Consider the following 15,569-nt stretch of genomic DNA (forward strand, 5'->3'; position numbering starts at 1 on the left):
TGTATCTTATCTTATATACGAATACTAATCAAAATATATTAGTCTGGACCACTTATGAAAAAGCAGGATACTTCTGTATAATTAAAAAAAAAATCAACTGGTTTTAGATAGGTTTCACTCTTTCAAAAACCGCCTATTAATATTTTACATTATTAGCATTTATTTTCCTTTAGTATGCTTCGATATATGATATTGATCAAGAATGACATAAACTGTTACAAAACACGTAATATATTTTTTTGAGTGTACATATATAACCAAACAAAAATATTGAACCAAACAAAAACCCCTAATTCATTATATAACCAAAATCATCCTCTCTCTCCTCTTCTATGTTCCTATCTCTCTCTAACCTTTTTCTACAAAACTAATTTAACTTTTTTTTATGGTTATATCACAAATAAGTCCTATTAAATTTAGAGAAATTAGGTGGTATAACCAAACAAAAACCCTTAATTCATTATATAACCAAAATCATCCTTTCTCTTCTCTTCTCTCTTCTTATCTCTCTCTAACCTCTTTCTACAAAACTAATTTAACTTTTTTTTATGGTTATATCACAAATAAGCCCTTAAATTTATACCATAACTTTTTTGTTTACAAGATTTGTGCAAGCCAAAAAAAAGAGGGAGAGAACATTAAAGAAAAGAAAAGAGAAAAACTAATGGAAACTACACAAGCGAGAGGAAGGTCTGCAGGAGCGAAGGCCGGGTTGGAGAGCAGGGAGGAATGGACAAGAGACGGTCCCTGATCATTCGATCCACCTGTGCTATGACTCCATCTTCAAAGTTCCATATATTGTTATATAACGATACATCTTCAAAGTACCATATGTATCGTCCATCTTCAAAAGTACAGTCCGAGGACTTAAAAAACACTAACTACGTCAGATCTATTATTAGTAATGATTGTATTTACTGAAACAATGATTGTATTTACTGATGGCTAATTTGACTGTGCAAATAAGAAATGTATTGCCCACACTGATGATAGCGCAAGGTGAAAAATAACGTCAGAGCGGTGATGCATTTCTAAGCAGAACAAGACATGAATGGATGAAATGGTACTTAACAAACAAAAAATGAATGGATGAAATGGATCGATATGCTTATAAAATAGTCTTTTTTTTTTGTTCAACCCTTATAAAATAGTCTTTATGAATGATAAAAGAATGGGAAACTTTCCAAAGATCAGACTCTCACATTTGGACTTCGTTTGATATATCCTCAAACATTCATATGCTTATAAAATATTCAGTCGCTACCATTCTCGAATGACTAAAAGGTAATTCAAATTTAAATTATTTATCTTTAAGATACTTTTCTTCTTCTAGAGGTAACATATTTTTTCTAACTTTCATCGGAAATAATCGGAAAAACACATTTTGCTATCTATATGAACTTATTATCGTGTGATTTTAGATCTCATCACTCATCTGCCTGAGTATAATCTAAACTAAAATATATATTATAAATGCTATACCTATATTGTAATTTTTAACATTCGAATTAATGTCATGGCATGGTTTTGTTCTAGTTAAGTTTATTTATTTGTTTTTAATTATTTTTTTAAAAACATATATAACATAATACCATTATGTAACCAGAATTTACTCCTTCTCAACAAACCAATGATTTTCTAAACAGACGAAGTAATCAGGATGCACCCAATCAGATGAGCACCATTTTGTTTTGATAACAAACTATTTTCCCATAGAAACTAACCAGACTGAACAAAATAATATAAATAACCAATACAGTATATTTTAAAAAAAATCCTCTCTTCCCTAGACACAATCAAACTATATATTAAAGCCAAGCAAACACCTTGTTAACCTAATTCATTCTCTTACTTCCTTCATATCTTCAACAATCTTGAAAACCATGGTTGTTTCGTTAAAGCCAAAGTCAGTCACTCTTAATAATAGCCAAGTCCATGTTAACCCAAAATGCAAACCGAGTCCGGTTCTAATCCCGGTTGTAAATTTAACCGATCCAAATGCCAAAACCCAAATCGTAAAGGCTTGCGAGGAGTTGGGGTTCTTCAAAGTTGTCAACCATGGGGTCAGACCAGAGTTTTTGACCCAGTTGGAAGAAGAGGCCATCAAATTCTTTGCTTTGCCACAGTTTCATAAAGACAAGGCGGGTCCAGCCGACCCGTTTGGGTACGGTAGTAAACGGATCGGACCTAATGGTGATGTAGGCTGGATTGAGTATATTCTGCTCAATGCTAATAGTGATACTAAAACCACCGCCGTGTTCCTGCAAACCACTCCAACTTTCAGGTAAAACACAAACAAAGCGCTCATGTTTTTTTGTCATGTCTCCCACATTCTTTAACATTTAAAAGGTAAACAGAGAGGTGGTGGTCCTGGTGGAAGTGTTCATGGAGGAGATGAAGGATATGTCTAGCAAAGTTCTTGATATGGTAGCTGAAGAGTTAAAGATAGAGCCAAAGGATAAGCTAAGCAAACTGGTGAAGGTGAAGGAGAGTGATTCGTGTCTGAGGATGAACCATTACCCGGAGAAGGAGGAGACTAGACGCAAGGAAGAGATTGGGTTCGGTGAGCATACAGATCCACAGTTAGTGTCAGTGCTTAGGTCAAACAACACAGAGGGTTTACAAATCTGTTTGAAAGATGGGACTTGGGTCGATGTTCCACCTGATCATTCCTCTTTCTTCGTTATTGTCGGAGATACTCTTCAGGTAGCTTTTCTGTTTCAACTTCTTCTCTTTTTGTTCTTTAATGCTAAACATTATCTGTTTAAATCTAGTTTAATTTCAATCAGTATAATTGGGGAACTTCACATATGGAGATTTTTTTAACAAAAAATCAATAAGATATATCCGAATTTATACAAAACTTTTAATATCTAAACTGAATTCACTAAATTATATATATGAATATATAGTATATATATATAAATAAATAACTTTGCTAAAAATATATTCAGAAAATATAAACTAAAAGATATGGTAATACTTCAAAAATTTTAAAATATCCAGTATTTCCAGGCTTAGGGCTAATATTTCTTTCTTTTTATGATCGGCTCACAATTTGTTTTAAGTGTTTCTTTTTTACCTTATGCATTAAAAATCGTGTAAACTACATTGTTTGGACATCCATCTACACATGACGTATGAATAAATTTATCTAGACGACTAGTAGACCACACCCTTACATGGCATGAATCATGATGGATATCATAAAATAATGTGAACCATGACATGAATCATGATTGATATGCAACTTTTGGAACTGTTATTATTGGCTCACAAAGAAATCACACATTTCTAGTAATTTTACCAATGAATGCTATACATTGACTATTATAGGTGATGACTAATGGAAGATTCAAAAGTGTGAAACACAGAGTGCTCACAAATACGAAGAGGTCAAGACTATCGATGATCTACTTCGCAGGTCCTCCATTGACAGAGAAGATTGCACCATTCTCATGCCTTGTCCCAAAACAGGAGGATTGTCTCTATAGAGAGTTTACTTGGTCTCAGTACAAGTCAGCTGCTTACAAGACTAAGCTTGGCGACTATAGGCTTGGTCTCTTTGAGAAACAATTTCCATTTTCTTTTTCTGGTACTGTTTGAGCTTTTTTTCTTTTTTTCTTTTAGCTTATCTCTTATATACTAAATCACAAGTCACTTCACCAATAACATTTTGACATTTGGAAAATGCTTTAATAAAATTGAATAAAAACTTACTAAAAAATTGATTAAAACAAATTTCTCATGAATCCCTAAATTTCAGCAACTTCATCCTAACTTTTCTCAAATATTACATCCACGTTCAAAATTAATTAAGCATGATTATAAACTTTTTTTTCTCATATAAATTTTGATCTACTCATTTACTTTCTGCTTTTTTCCATTATTTCTATCATCTCCACTATCGGTTTTGATCTCTACGGTTCTTCATTCTCGGCATTCAAAGCTTTTTATTATTTATAGCATGGATTAAAAAAATCCATCAGTGACGAAATTCTATTTTAGATCATTTCAATATAGCTAACTTAGAAACTTCTTCTATTTATTGATTTAGAGACCCTGGAAATGATAGTTTGGAGAGATGGGATGGAGCATAAGCAAAATTATTCTCTTAGAAAGCTCATGACTACAATCACCCGTAGTGAATTTCCAGTCTGGAGTCAGAGGGGACTAAAAGCACAAAAATTAGGTTTTTCCTCTCTTTAATACTTTTTCTTTGATTTGTTGATCAGTGATTCCTTTGATGAATCCATTATGTTTCAGTAATCACAATTGCAGTTAAGTTCGACCATAAAATTATTGACGAACGACTAGACGTATCATGGAGCTTTTGCATTTCTGAATCCAAAGGTAAATTTACTTCTTCTTTTTTTTTGTAACTGGAATTTAATTAATTATTGCTGGACAATTTATTATGGCTTAATAAGAATCAAACAAATATTGTACTTTTTATCTTATAAATTCAACAAACTATTAAATAAAAATTGTGAGTTAATTATGTTCAAATGTGTGCTTTATAAAAAAATATTATATTAGGTAAGGTAACATAAAATGTCAATGGATTATTTTAAAATATAAATAAAAAGAAAGTAAATTTAGTAGATTCATTGTATCTAAATTATATTAAATTAGAGAAAGTATTTATTATTCAGTAAGAAATCATCGAATAAATTAATCTCTTAAAAAAACTATATTTTATTTATTTTTGAAAATACTACAAAATGTATAAACTTTATATAATAATATGTTATTGTTTTACCACTTAAAAAAATAATTAGTCACTGTTCATGTAATATTTTTAAATAATACTTATTCTGATTGCAAATTATGACACTGATCAAATATTCTTAAAAACAATAAATTAACCCATGCATAGCATGGGCTACTATACTAGTAACTTATAAGTCTGGACAAGAAAAATAACAGAAAATACAATAAATTTTCAGTTTTTTTTCTAATGTATTGTAGTCATCTTTTAGTATTTCTTACTTTGTTTTGGCTTGCTCTATACAATGTTCAGCTCCTCTTAATATATTGTTTCATATTCGGGTTTAATTTGGAAATCTTTTCAAAATCCCCTAAAACATTATTTGCAAATTAATTTCATACATCTTTTGCCTATGTGTCTTTAATACCATCAATTTTACTAAAAATATGACATGGGATAATAGAAATGATGATATGGTTTATGGTCAAATGTGACATTGACAATTACAATTAACGTTGATATATATTTTTAGTACTTTTTTTAGAATATACTAATAACTTATACATCATTATTAAAATAAATATCTTTAAATAATATTAAAATAGAAATACAACAATATTTTACAAATTTCAAAATATTATTTAATTCTATTTTTTATAAATATAGAATTTTTATTGATAAAAAAATTTCAAAAATTTATACAATTTTTCAAAAAAAGCACTAATGGTATAAGAAAACACTTAGGATTGAATATTGGTTCAGTCTAATAAAGCACACATGTCTAGACTTAAGAGCCTGACTGGTTCAAACGCAGCGGTTGCGGTTGCGGTTGCGGGTTGTTGCAGTTTCTATCGGTTTTAAGAGATTTGTACGACTGGTTCTGCGGTTAGAAATTGATGCGTTTGCGGGATACTTGTGACTGGTTAACTACCAAATACATTAGTGGTTTAAATAATAAATTAAGAATATTTATATTTTATATAATTATAAAATATCAAAAATCATAATATTATAGTTTTAAATTTTTTTAAATTAGAAAAATATTTTTATTTTAAAATTTTATAATATTAATTATAATATTTTTTTTCAACATATTAATTATAATATAATAGATATATTTTAGTATTTTTATAATTTCAATTAAAATTTTTATTGAATATTTTTATTTTTGTATTTATATGGTTTTAAAAAAAAAAGAAAAAAAAGGATCCTCCCGCAATTGCCCGCAACTGCAAATGTTAGCTGGAAACAGCTTTTGATTTTAAGAGGTTCGGAACGGTTTGAAGCGATTTGCAGCGATTTTTGTGATTGTTTTAAAACGCTGTGAACTGCTCCCAACCGCAAAAGCTGCGTTTACGAGTGGTATCGGAAAAACCAGTCATGCATTAAGTGTATGAATCATAACGCAGCCAACAGAAAAATACTGATTATTGGTTCGCATTAAAAGTAGTTGACCGGAAGTAACTAATCGAAAATTGAACTACGTGAAATGTATGGATAAAGCCCACATGTCTAATAGAAATACTGACAATGTTGTTGTTTTTTTCCGCAAACCTTGGCCACCGTTCATGTGTATTTAACTAGTAAAGAAGTAAAAAAGAACACACGGCCTACATAAATATAAGTACAAGTTAAAACTTAGTAGCAAACAGAAAATAATATATTTGGAAATGTACTTCCTTCTTTTTTTTTAACACCCGAATATTTATAAAAAATCAATCCAACCAAGACTAGGGTGGTAGGGGTGGACACAATCCCTTATATATTAAAAAAGAAGAATTACAACATATTTTTGTAGTTACATGTCATCACCGCAATCATTCTTAGAATCTTTAGAAAAATATGTTGGTCCACATAAATATATAATAAACCTTTTATTAAACGGTTTATTATAAAAGGTTTATTATATATTAAATAGTTACCTAGTTATAGTTATTGTTGTCAAAAAAAAAAACCTTTTATTAAACTAACCATAAATTAATCATAAATTTTTTTCATTGTTTCCTTAAATAAAAATCACGGAATTACCTAATGTGGCTAAAGTATATATATGACAATTAATGATTTTGAATAATAAAGATATGATAAAAATTACTCTATTCTTTATCATTTTAAAAAAATATGAAGTTATTAAAATAAATTAAACAACCACATTAACTATATAATAAAAATTTACATTTTTTCGTATATGCTATATTTTGAATTTTTAAAAACGAATCTAAATGACTAAAGTTGTTAAAAATCTCACATTGAAATTTTTGTGATCCATGGTTTAAAATTTATGTTATAACAAGATAGAAATGATTACGAAATTATATAAGTAGGAAGTCTCATTTAATAAATATTATATATATGTATTTTAATATTTTTTAAAAATAAATTATATACGATATAAAATACATAAGTATTTTAATTTCGAATTTGCTTTAAATTTTTTTGATAAAAATTTTGAACAATTATTGACAACTTAATATTTAGATTTTAAAATTTGCATTGAATGTTTTTAAAATTATAAATTACTAAAACTATTAAACATCCCATAAAATTTTTATTGTTATCATTGATTTAAATTTTTTTGTTATAAAGAAATACAAACGATCAAAAATAATATGAGTATAAAATATTTTTAAACAGATGTCAATATTAATAATGAACTATATATCTATGTTAATATCATGTAAACTTAATTTTATAACATATATAAAATAGAAAAAGTGTTTGTCTCGATTAATAAAATTTATTTAAGTATTTGTACCAATTTAATTATATACGTAATAGTTACTAAATTTTTAATTATTCAATATATATTTATTATTTCATAATATGTAAAAAATATATAATACTTAAAAATAATTTATATTTAATATTCATTCCGCGCAAGGCGCGGATCTTAAGCTAGTTATTTATTATTTGCTTAATACTCCTACTTGATCGATTTTTAACTCGTAAAGGCGAAATAAAATTGGTCTGATCAAGTCAAATATCAAATAATCTACATAAATTACTTCTACATACAGGAAAAATATCAAGTATTAAAATAAAATTAATTATTTGACGTTTTTGTTTTATTACTCGTTTTTGTTAATTAACAAAGAAATATTTTCCTAAACAATAATAAATAACTTGTTTATATTTTATTTTCCATAAGTGAACCAAACATAAATGATATATTAATATAAGTATTTTTGGAATTTCTCTTTTTTTATATGTTATATTTTTCGAATTGACTAAAACATAGCAAAACAATGAAATATTTTATATATATAATAAAGTTATTTAGATTTAAATTCTAACGAAGTGACTTACAAATAACAAATAATAAAATAAGATAAGTAACTTACAAATCCATATTTTAAGCAAATACTTGATTATTTGCTATTTGGCTTATCTCGTACTTGTAAAGTCAAGTAAAAAGAAAGCTAGCAAATTTTATTACTCGCAAGTTTGAGTTAAATATCAAATATCGTAATTTTATTTATTAGTTGTCTTGCTATGTACCCCATTAATTGTTATTGGTTACTCGCTCAAAAAATATTTGTTACTCGCTAGAAAATATTTGTTACTTGTCCCATCATTTTAATAACACAAGTGTCCAACTGTTCATCACGTGTTTGTTTGTTGTCTATGTAATGTAATCTTTGTGATGTAATCTTATTGAGATAGCCTCTCGTTCAACTATCACCATCCATCGCAGAAGACAGATACCTTTTCTTCTCTTTCTTCTGTTTGAGCTTTGGGATCCATCAATCAACGATGGCGACCGACGAGCCCTCTCCCTCTCGCTGGAGCTTTCTGGTAAACCCATACTCTCTCACCTGACTCGTTATCTTTTACTTCTAGAAGAAAAACATTTTCTAAGCTATACAAGATCACTATGTTTCTTAAATATTTGTAGTAAAATCCAAGTCAAAACTCTTCACTGTCGCTTAGACTTTATATTTTCTTTTTCCTTTTTAATATATAAAAGAAGATAAGAATGTTCTTGAATCACCGGAGAAACCGAGGAACTCAGCTTCAGACCACTGCTTCGTTTCAACTCTTTAGTTTCTCGAGTTTATAGATGAAATATATAGCTTTACTTACTTCAATAGCTTAGTGAGTGAGTGAACAACGATCTGAAATCAAAGCCATGATTTTAAAACGTTTTGTGATACCAAGTTTGGGAGGAAGAAGCTGTCTGAAGAACAACAAGAAGATGGACCATCCAACACCAAGGAAGAACCTTCCCAAGTCGTCACCAATCCAGTTCAGGTTACTCCTTCGTTGCCTTTCTGTAAAGTGGTAGCGGTGTTATGTTCTTTTTTACTAAGATAGATTCAAAGTTTTTGGCGTTTCTGATGATTGCAGGAGGAGGGTAACACTGGCTTGGCCAATGGGATTCGAGAGAAGCCGTAAGATCTATGCTTATTGTGTATATGTTGGATCTGTGGAATAGTTAGCATAGGCACTAACTGTCTCTTTAAATAATGTTTCTTCTACAGGAAAAAGTCAATGTTTCCACCTTTTGAATCAGCAGAAACTCGTGCTCTGGCGGAGAGTTTGAGCAGGTAATGGGTACTTGGATACATTCTTGGTCTTCACATCATGTTCTTGTGTGTTTACATGGCTTGTGTTTCAGGGATATCATACGTGGGAATCCAAATGTCAAGTGGGAAAGCATCAAGGGCTTAGAGAACGCTAAAAGGTTGCTCAAAGAAGCTGTTGTCATGCCTATCAAATACCCCTCGTATGATCCGTATAAGCCAAAATGTCGATAACTTTTCAGTTTTTGTTTGGTTCTTGAATCTCAAACTTATGGTTTCAGCTACTTTAATGGTCTACTATCTCCATGGAAAGGGATTCTTCTCTTTGGTCCACCTGGTACTGGAAAGGTACCATGATTCTCTCTCGAATGTGTTATTCCTCTTGAGAAACCTAAGCATGACAAATCTTTATTATGTCTTTGTGCAGACTATGCTTGCAAAGGCTGTTGCTACAGAGTGTAACACAACATTCTTCAATATCTCAGCCTCATCTGTTGTTAGCAAATGGAGAGGTGAAAATCTTCTTCTTACACCTTTTATTTACTCAAATGGTGCACTCTTTATTTTAATTGTGTTGTGATGTTTTTTTTTATTCAGGTGATTCTGAGAAGTTGATAAGAGTGCTGTTTGATCTAGCTAAGCATCACGCACCTTCGACTATATTTCTTGATGAAATCGACGCAATCATAAGCCAACGCGGTGGTGAAGGCCGTAGTGAACATGAAGCAAGCAGGCGTCTCAAAACTGAGTTGCTCATTCAGGTGAAAACAATGCTCAAGAATCATCATCATCTTTTCAGACCATGAGTAACAAACTACTTTGCAGATGGATGGGTTACAGAAAACAAATGAGCTCGTGTTTGTTTTAGCAGCGACTAATCTCCCTTGGGAACTAGATGCAGCTATGCTCCGGCGACTAGAGAAAAGAGTACTTATTTGTTTTCTTTTATTGAATGAGAATGTTTATTTTTATGAATATTACTTTGTTTCGGACTTAAGCAAGTGACATGTTTAGATTCTTGTACCTTTACCTGATCCGGAAGCAAGAAGAGGAATGTTCGAGATGCTCTTGCCTTCACAACCGGGAGATGAGCCATTGCCTCATGATGTGCTGGTTGAGAAATCAGAGGGCTACTCTGGTTCGGATATTCGGATACTTTGTAAGGAAGCTGCCATGCAGCCATTGAGACGCACATTGGCTGTATTGGAAGACACAGAAGATATTGTGCCTGAAGATGGTAAAAAAAAATCCATATATTGGAATTGTTTACATCTAAAAACTGCAGAATCTTTGACATGTTGAGTTTTGTTTTTTGGGTTGCAGAGTTGCCAAAAGTGGGAGCTATACTACCAGAAGATATTGATAGAGCGCTGAGTAACACTCGACCATCGGCTCATCTGCACGCCCATCTCTACGACAAGTTCAACGATGATTACGGTAGCCATATCCTTAAATAACTTGGATGAAACATTACAAGTCATCTAGTACTTGCATCCATCATTATTTGTAATGGAAGCCTCTCAGTGACTTTATCTCAGTTATTATTACTTCCATTTTCTTGGACCACTTTATTGTTTTATTAAATAAAAACTATATAACTATCAGCGTCTTTGCTTCTCGCTGGTCGTCCTGAGTGAAATATTGATGAAGTGTGCAGTAAAAAACCATAGCGATCAAAGAAAAGGTTAAAAGTAACTGCGTTGGATGAAAGAATTACAAAGAAAAGAACAACAGCACCAAGTTCTTGTCGAGTCTGCTACATAGAACCAACTGTGTTTCACTCACTCAGGTTCTATCCGGACCAGCTTTTCCTTTTCTGGACCGTTTTCTTGTCCTCTTTTCTCCACCGCCTTCACCTTTCTTTACCTACAAAATCAAAAATAACAAGATTCTTTAACCATTGGAGCAACTTTAGTGACACCAAGTAAAAAGCTCTCTTATCTAACCTCTTGTGCACCAGATCTCGATTCAGCTTTGGGCTTTGATTGAGGTTTCTTGGCATCGTTCACCTTCTTTTTCTTCATGCATGAAAGTGGGTTTGGTCCCTGCATAGTTTTTCCATACAACATTTGAGATACAATGTGATATCAAAACTCAATATTGTGAAAGTGTGTTTGTACATTATTACCTTTGCTCTATTTCGCTTGAATTGGGGTTTATCCTTAACACCGAGTCCATTTCTTGAACTGAACACTCGCGGCGTTTCCCATTTATCCTCTTCAGCTGTTCCTTCTCCTATATTAGAAGCTAAGATCCTCGCAGTCTGTTTCTCCAACATCCTCTTCTCCGCATCCGTCATGGTCAACCTCTTTCTTTCAGAGTCTTTTGCGACCTCACGTTGGAAATCAGAAGGTTGGTCGATCTGCAGACTGTTATTCAGACCATACAATAGTGGAACGATAGACTCCTGAAAGAAATTTCACAATGCAAATCACATTAATAACAAAAAAACATCGCCTACAAGACCTACAAATATATCACAAGATTCACAATCAAACTAACCATCTGAAGCTTTTTCCTAAAAACGGCGTCCTGAGTACCGAGAAAGAAATGCTCCGAGTTTTTGGATCCGAGTACCTCTGATAAACACTCGTCTGCTGGTTTTGCCTCATCGTGCTCACACCTAACAACTCAAATTAAACCAAATCAATCTCATATACATTATATACAACATCAAGGTCTAGCACATTAACAGAATCCAAACCTAACACTCTCAATACATAAAGCTCATAATTCTCAGTTATCCAACAAACCAACTTCATATACATTTATACAGAATTCAAACCTAACACTTAAAAATAAATCTTCACTTTCTACACATTATAAAGCTCATCAATCATCATATATAATCATAGCAAATAAATTTAATACACATTAACATTAACAAAAAAAAAACTCAATCTCAATACATAAAACTCATCATATCAGCTACTCAAATTAACTTAATATACAAATTATACAGAATCCATGCCTTGCAACTTAAAAGAAATCTTCACTCTCTACACATTACTATGCTCATCATGTCAATTATAACAAATCAATTTCATATACATTATTATACAAAAAAAAAATCGACACTTTATATACATTGACTAAGCTCAACATATTGGTTACAAAAAAACTCAGTTCCATGCCTTAAGAATCGAATCTTAACTCTCAAAAGTTTCTTAATTGATCTCTCACACAATCCAGTTCGAGACCTCTCAATGTAAGAAAACGAAGACTTACGTAGCAGTGCTAAGCATCTGAGCAGCCTCGAGAGACTCGGAGTAATCTTTACCCAGTTTCTGCAACTCCGCAACCACACACCTGGTCGTGAAGAGCTTGACGGGACCTCCTAGGAGCTCGGAGATGACAGTGTCTGCGGGAGTGATCTCGCGAGACACGAGATGGTGGACGAAGGTTCCGTCGCAAAGGACTTTGAAAGGCTGTCGGAACCCGAAACATACGGTGAAGAATCTCACGGTTCTCCTGTTCTTCTTCTGCCTCTTCACTCTCATCTTGTCTTCTTCTCTCTGGATTGAAACGAAATTTCAGAGGCGGAGAAGGTGAAGGAAAACTAGGGCTTTAGGGTTTTTGTCTGGTGATTGAACGCCGAGGGATGTCGGGAGAGAGAACTTATTTGTTTGGTCGGTACTTCGGTTTCATGAAAATTTTAATTTAGTTCAGTTTTTTTTTAATGGACATACTTTAGCAAAGGCCCATTTTATTTGGAGTCCAGTACAAAAAAGCTCATTAAGACTTTCCCACTTCAAGCAGTGTCTCTAACCTTTCTTCAACAATCAGTTCGATTCAGAATCTCTCTTCTGATTTGATCAGAAAACACACACGCATTCGATGGAAACAGCAGTACAAATTCGACTGTAATTTTTTAAGACAAGCATAAACACGAAACAGTTTATTGGAGACGAGAGAGAGATTTATACAAGGATTTAATTAACAAATAACAAACTACAAAAACATTTTTTAAGATACTCTAAAACATAAACATATTTAATTAATTTTGGATATTTTCGGATCGTAATTCGAATTTTAGTTTGATTCGGATTGTATCCAAACCTTAAAATACCAAGTTCTTAAGTCTCATTCAGATATTTTTTGTATAATGGTTCAATTTGAAATTCATTTTTCTTTTCAGTTTGGATTAAGGTAGAAATTTTGGGGTTAAAATGTCTATACCTACCGAAATTGATAAAAACGTCCAAATGGATCTAAAATTGTAAATCCGAAGAACCATAACCGAACTCAGAAGAAGAAAAAAGTATTCAAAGATATATGAATCACAATTATATAGTTGAATATAATATTATTTTAGATTTAATATCTATAAATTTTCAAAATACATGAAATGTAAAAGAATATTTAAAATAGCCACATGTGAATATTTGAAAATAACAAAATATTCAAAATATATGAAATACTTAGATGTTTTCCATACAAATACACAAATTGAACTAATTTTCTTGCTAATTTAAAATATTTTATCTTAGATTATTCAGATTTCTAAGTTGTATATTATTTTTATTTTGGATTTTAAAACTTCTAAGATATATTTAGTTTTCTAAAATTTTATAAAATTTAAACGATTATTCAAACAGAACCCACAGTAATCTGAACTGAGACTGAATCAATATTTATAAATACTCGAATATATCTTAAATATTTAGTTCAAAAAATCTACAATTCGAATAAACTTAAATGGATATCCGAATATTCACTCCAATCGGTCATATTATTTTGAAGTTTGAACATAATTTTTTTTGAAGTATTGGAATTTCAAAAAGCTATTAATTAAAGTTGCTAAAATGTCAACATGCATTAATTGTGATTTGTGTTTAGCTTAAGCCTTTAACAAAAAAAAATAGAGACAATTTGCAGCCACATAAAACCCAAATGAAAAACAAAATAAACCTAAAAAACATTATACACGTGCGGGAAAAAGCGAGAGAGAGAGAGAGACAGAGATGTGAAACTGTGTTCTGTTTCCAGCTTTTGTCCCGTCTTTTCATGATCCTTATCTCTCTCTCTCGACACATACACAACACGTGATACACACCGACACATAGATAGATATATAAACCAATCTGACTAGCTCATTCTCATCATCACCATCAAAAACTTCACAAGCCTTTTTACTCACAAATTAAGAAAGAAATGGAGATGCAAAGCAACTGCGACTTGGAGCTTCGCCTTCATCATCCTCCTTCTTATGATTCAAGCAGCTCCGAAATTCCACAACCAAATCAAGAACCTCAGATATGTGTTCCTTCAGATCTTATCCATCTCCAAGCAAAAGCTATACTATCACTAGCGAGTAGGGATATGGAAGAGAGATCAGACGGCTCAGATCCTTCAATAATTCCAAACAATATGAATCGAGTTCATCATCAGAAGACCTCTACGAAGAGATCTCTTCGTAGTTTTCTTCAGAAACGTAATGTTCGGATTCAGGCTTCTTCTCCTTACCGCCGGTTCCCAATAACTTTGTTTATGTGATTTCAGTTTCCCTCATGTTAGATATCGAGTTAGCACAATTTTTATTATTAGATCGAAGTGTTTTTTTTTTCTTGTAACATGAAAGTTCATAAATCAAACCAAACCAAAGACTCTTAACTACAGAACCCAAAAGAGATACAGAACAAAGCTAACACTAAGGAAAAAACACTAACGATCAGAGAGAAATGTTTAAAAATGGTGAAAACGGTAAGGAGTTTGCTTCAGGTCAAATTGGCTTCCGAGTCGATGAGATCTTTATCAGATTTTGTGAGAGTGTAAAGTTGTTACTCTCATTCACCGTAAAATTTAACTCTTCAATCTGTTTATAAACAATTGTATATGATTAAATACATCTATATATCAAACTATTAAACTCAGTTTAATGTCAATATCTCTCTCTCTCTCTCTCTCTCTCTCTCTCTCTCTCTCTCTCTCTCTCTCTCTCTCTCTCTCTCTCTCTCTCGTGTCGAATTCTTCAAGATGGAAGAAGAGACTTGAAAAAGCATATATATGAGGAGTTTGGATGTTTTGGGAGGTAATGGTGATGTAAACAGAAGGCATCAAAAATGCTTATAATTTGATTTCAGAATGATCTTAATATAATATACCTATATCACTTTGTAAGTATATGGCAGTACGATGAGCTGCTTCCAGGTTATGATTGCGAGGTTAAGAAAGATATTAACTTAACTTATGAACATCATAAGTGATGTCTGCTCTTGAGAATGTGAGATAAAAGTCTCCCAGTGAGAGTTCGGTAGACTATTCGATCGGAAAGCACATCTCCACTCTCGAGCAATCTATAGGTGTTGCAACTGGTTTGCATTCTAAGAGACCAA

General features: G+C 31.8%; 4 protein-coding genes across 5 annotated transcripts; 3 read left to right on the plus strand and 1 right to left on the minus strand.

Moving 5' to 3' along the window:
- The first annotated feature begins 1,444 nt into the window (after positions 1-1,444).
- On the plus strand, positions 1,445-4,786 carry LOC106441804 (gibberellin 2-beta-dioxygenase 3-like). The gene is made up of 3 exons (XM_013883568.3): positions 1,445-2,284; positions 2,358-2,706; positions 3,337-4,786. Exons 1-3 carry the CDS (start codon positions 1,884-1,886, stop codon positions 3,604-3,606), a joined length of 1,020 nt encoding a protein of 339 aa, XP_013739022.2. The 5' UTR covers positions 1,445-1,883; the 3' UTR covers positions 3,607-4,786.
- Positions 4,787-8,312: 3,526 nt separating this feature from the next.
- Positions 8,313-10,843, plus strand: LOC106437824 (katanin p60 ATPase-containing subunit A-like 2). 2 transcript variants are annotated; one of them, XR_001287355.3, is made up of 11 exons: positions 8,313-8,506; positions 8,870-8,962; positions 9,059-9,102; positions 9,193-9,258; positions 9,330-9,437; positions 9,516-9,582; positions 9,662-9,746; positions 9,832-9,995; positions 10,060-10,161; positions 10,277-10,471; positions 10,558-10,843. XR_001287355.3 is itself a non-coding variant. In XM_013878812.3 (11 exons), exons 1-11 carry the CDS (start codon positions 8,465-8,467, stop codon positions 10,689-10,691), a joined length of 1,128 nt encoding a protein of 375 aa, XP_013734266.1. In that variant the 5' UTR covers positions 8,313-8,464; the 3' UTR covers positions 10,692-10,843. The 2 variants fall into 2 exon arrangements, 1 of the variants encoding a protein (XP_013734266.1); XM_013878812.3 differs by having other exon boundaries at positions 10,249-10,471.
- A 25-nt stretch (positions 10,844-10,868) lies between these two features.
- Positions 10,869-12,871, minus strand: LOC106437825 (rRNA-processing protein UTP23 homolog). Its single transcript, XM_013878814.3, has 5 exons — positions 12,463-12,871; positions 11,737-11,857; positions 11,363-11,641; positions 11,181-11,279; positions 10,869-11,100 (listed from the first exon to the last, which is right to left on the minus strand). Exons 1-5 carry the CDS (start codon positions 12,732-12,734, stop codon positions 11,020-11,022), a joined length of 852 nt encoding a protein of 283 aa, XP_013734268.1. The 5' UTR covers positions 12,735-12,871; the 3' UTR covers positions 10,869-11,019.
- A 1,452-nt stretch (positions 12,872-14,323) lies between these two features.
- LOC111214579 (protein TIFY 5B) lies at positions 14,324-14,852 on the plus strand. The gene has a single exon (XM_022717544.2). The coding sequence runs from the start codon at positions 14,389-14,391 to the stop codon at positions 14,728-14,730; it is 342 nt and encodes a 113-aa protein (XP_022573265.1). The 5' UTR covers positions 14,324-14,388; the 3' UTR covers positions 14,731-14,852.
- The last annotated feature ends 717 nt before the right edge of the window (positions 14,853-15,569 follow it).

The sequence above is a fragment of the Brassica napus genome, chromosome A3, assembly GCF_020379485.1.
Source record: "Brassica napus cultivar Da-Ae chromosome A3, Da-Ae, whole genome shotgun sequence".
NCBI lineage: Eukaryota > Viridiplantae > Streptophyta > Magnoliopsida > Brassicales > Brassicaceae > Brassica > Brassica napus.

Coding starts and splice junctions, on each gene's coding strand:
- LOC106441804 (XM_013883568.3), top strand. CDS start 1,884: ATGGTTGTTTCGTTAAAGCCAAAGTCAGTCACTCTTAATAATAGCCAA. Junction 2,285..2,357: donor CAAACCACTCCAACTTTCAG/GTAAAACACAAA, acceptor AAAGGTAAACAG/AGAGGTGGTGGTCCTGGTGG. Junction 2,707..3,336: donor TTGTCGGAGATACTCTTCAG/GTAGCTTTTCTG, acceptor TGACTATTATAG/GTGATGACTAATGGAAGATT.
- LOC106437824 (XM_013878812.3), top strand. CDS start 8,465: ATGGCGACCGACGAGCCCTCTCCCTCTCGCTGGAGCTTTCTG. Junction 9,103..9,192: donor AATGGGATTCGAGAGAAGCC/GTAAGATCTATG, acceptor TTTCTTCTACAG/GAAAAAGTCAATGTTTCCAC. Junction 9,438..9,515: donor ATGCCTATCAAATACCCCTC/GTATGATCCGTA, acceptor TTATGGTTTCAG/CTACTTTAATGGTCTACTAT.
- LOC106437825 (XM_013878814.3), bottom strand. CDS start 12,734: ATGAGAGTGAAGAGGCAGAAGAAGAACAGGAGAACCGTGAGATTCTTC. Junction 11,642..11,736: donor TTAGGAAAAAGCTTCAGATG/GTTAGTTTGATT, acceptor AATTTCTTTCAG/GAGTCTATCGTTCCACTATT. Junction 11,280..11,362: donor TCAAGCGAAATAGAGCAAAG/GTAATAATGTAC, acceptor AAAACTATGCAG/GGACCAAACCCACTTTCATG.
- LOC111214579 (XM_022717544.2), top strand. CDS start 14,389: ATGGAGATGCAAAGCAACTGCGACTTGGAGCTTCGCCTTCATCATCCT.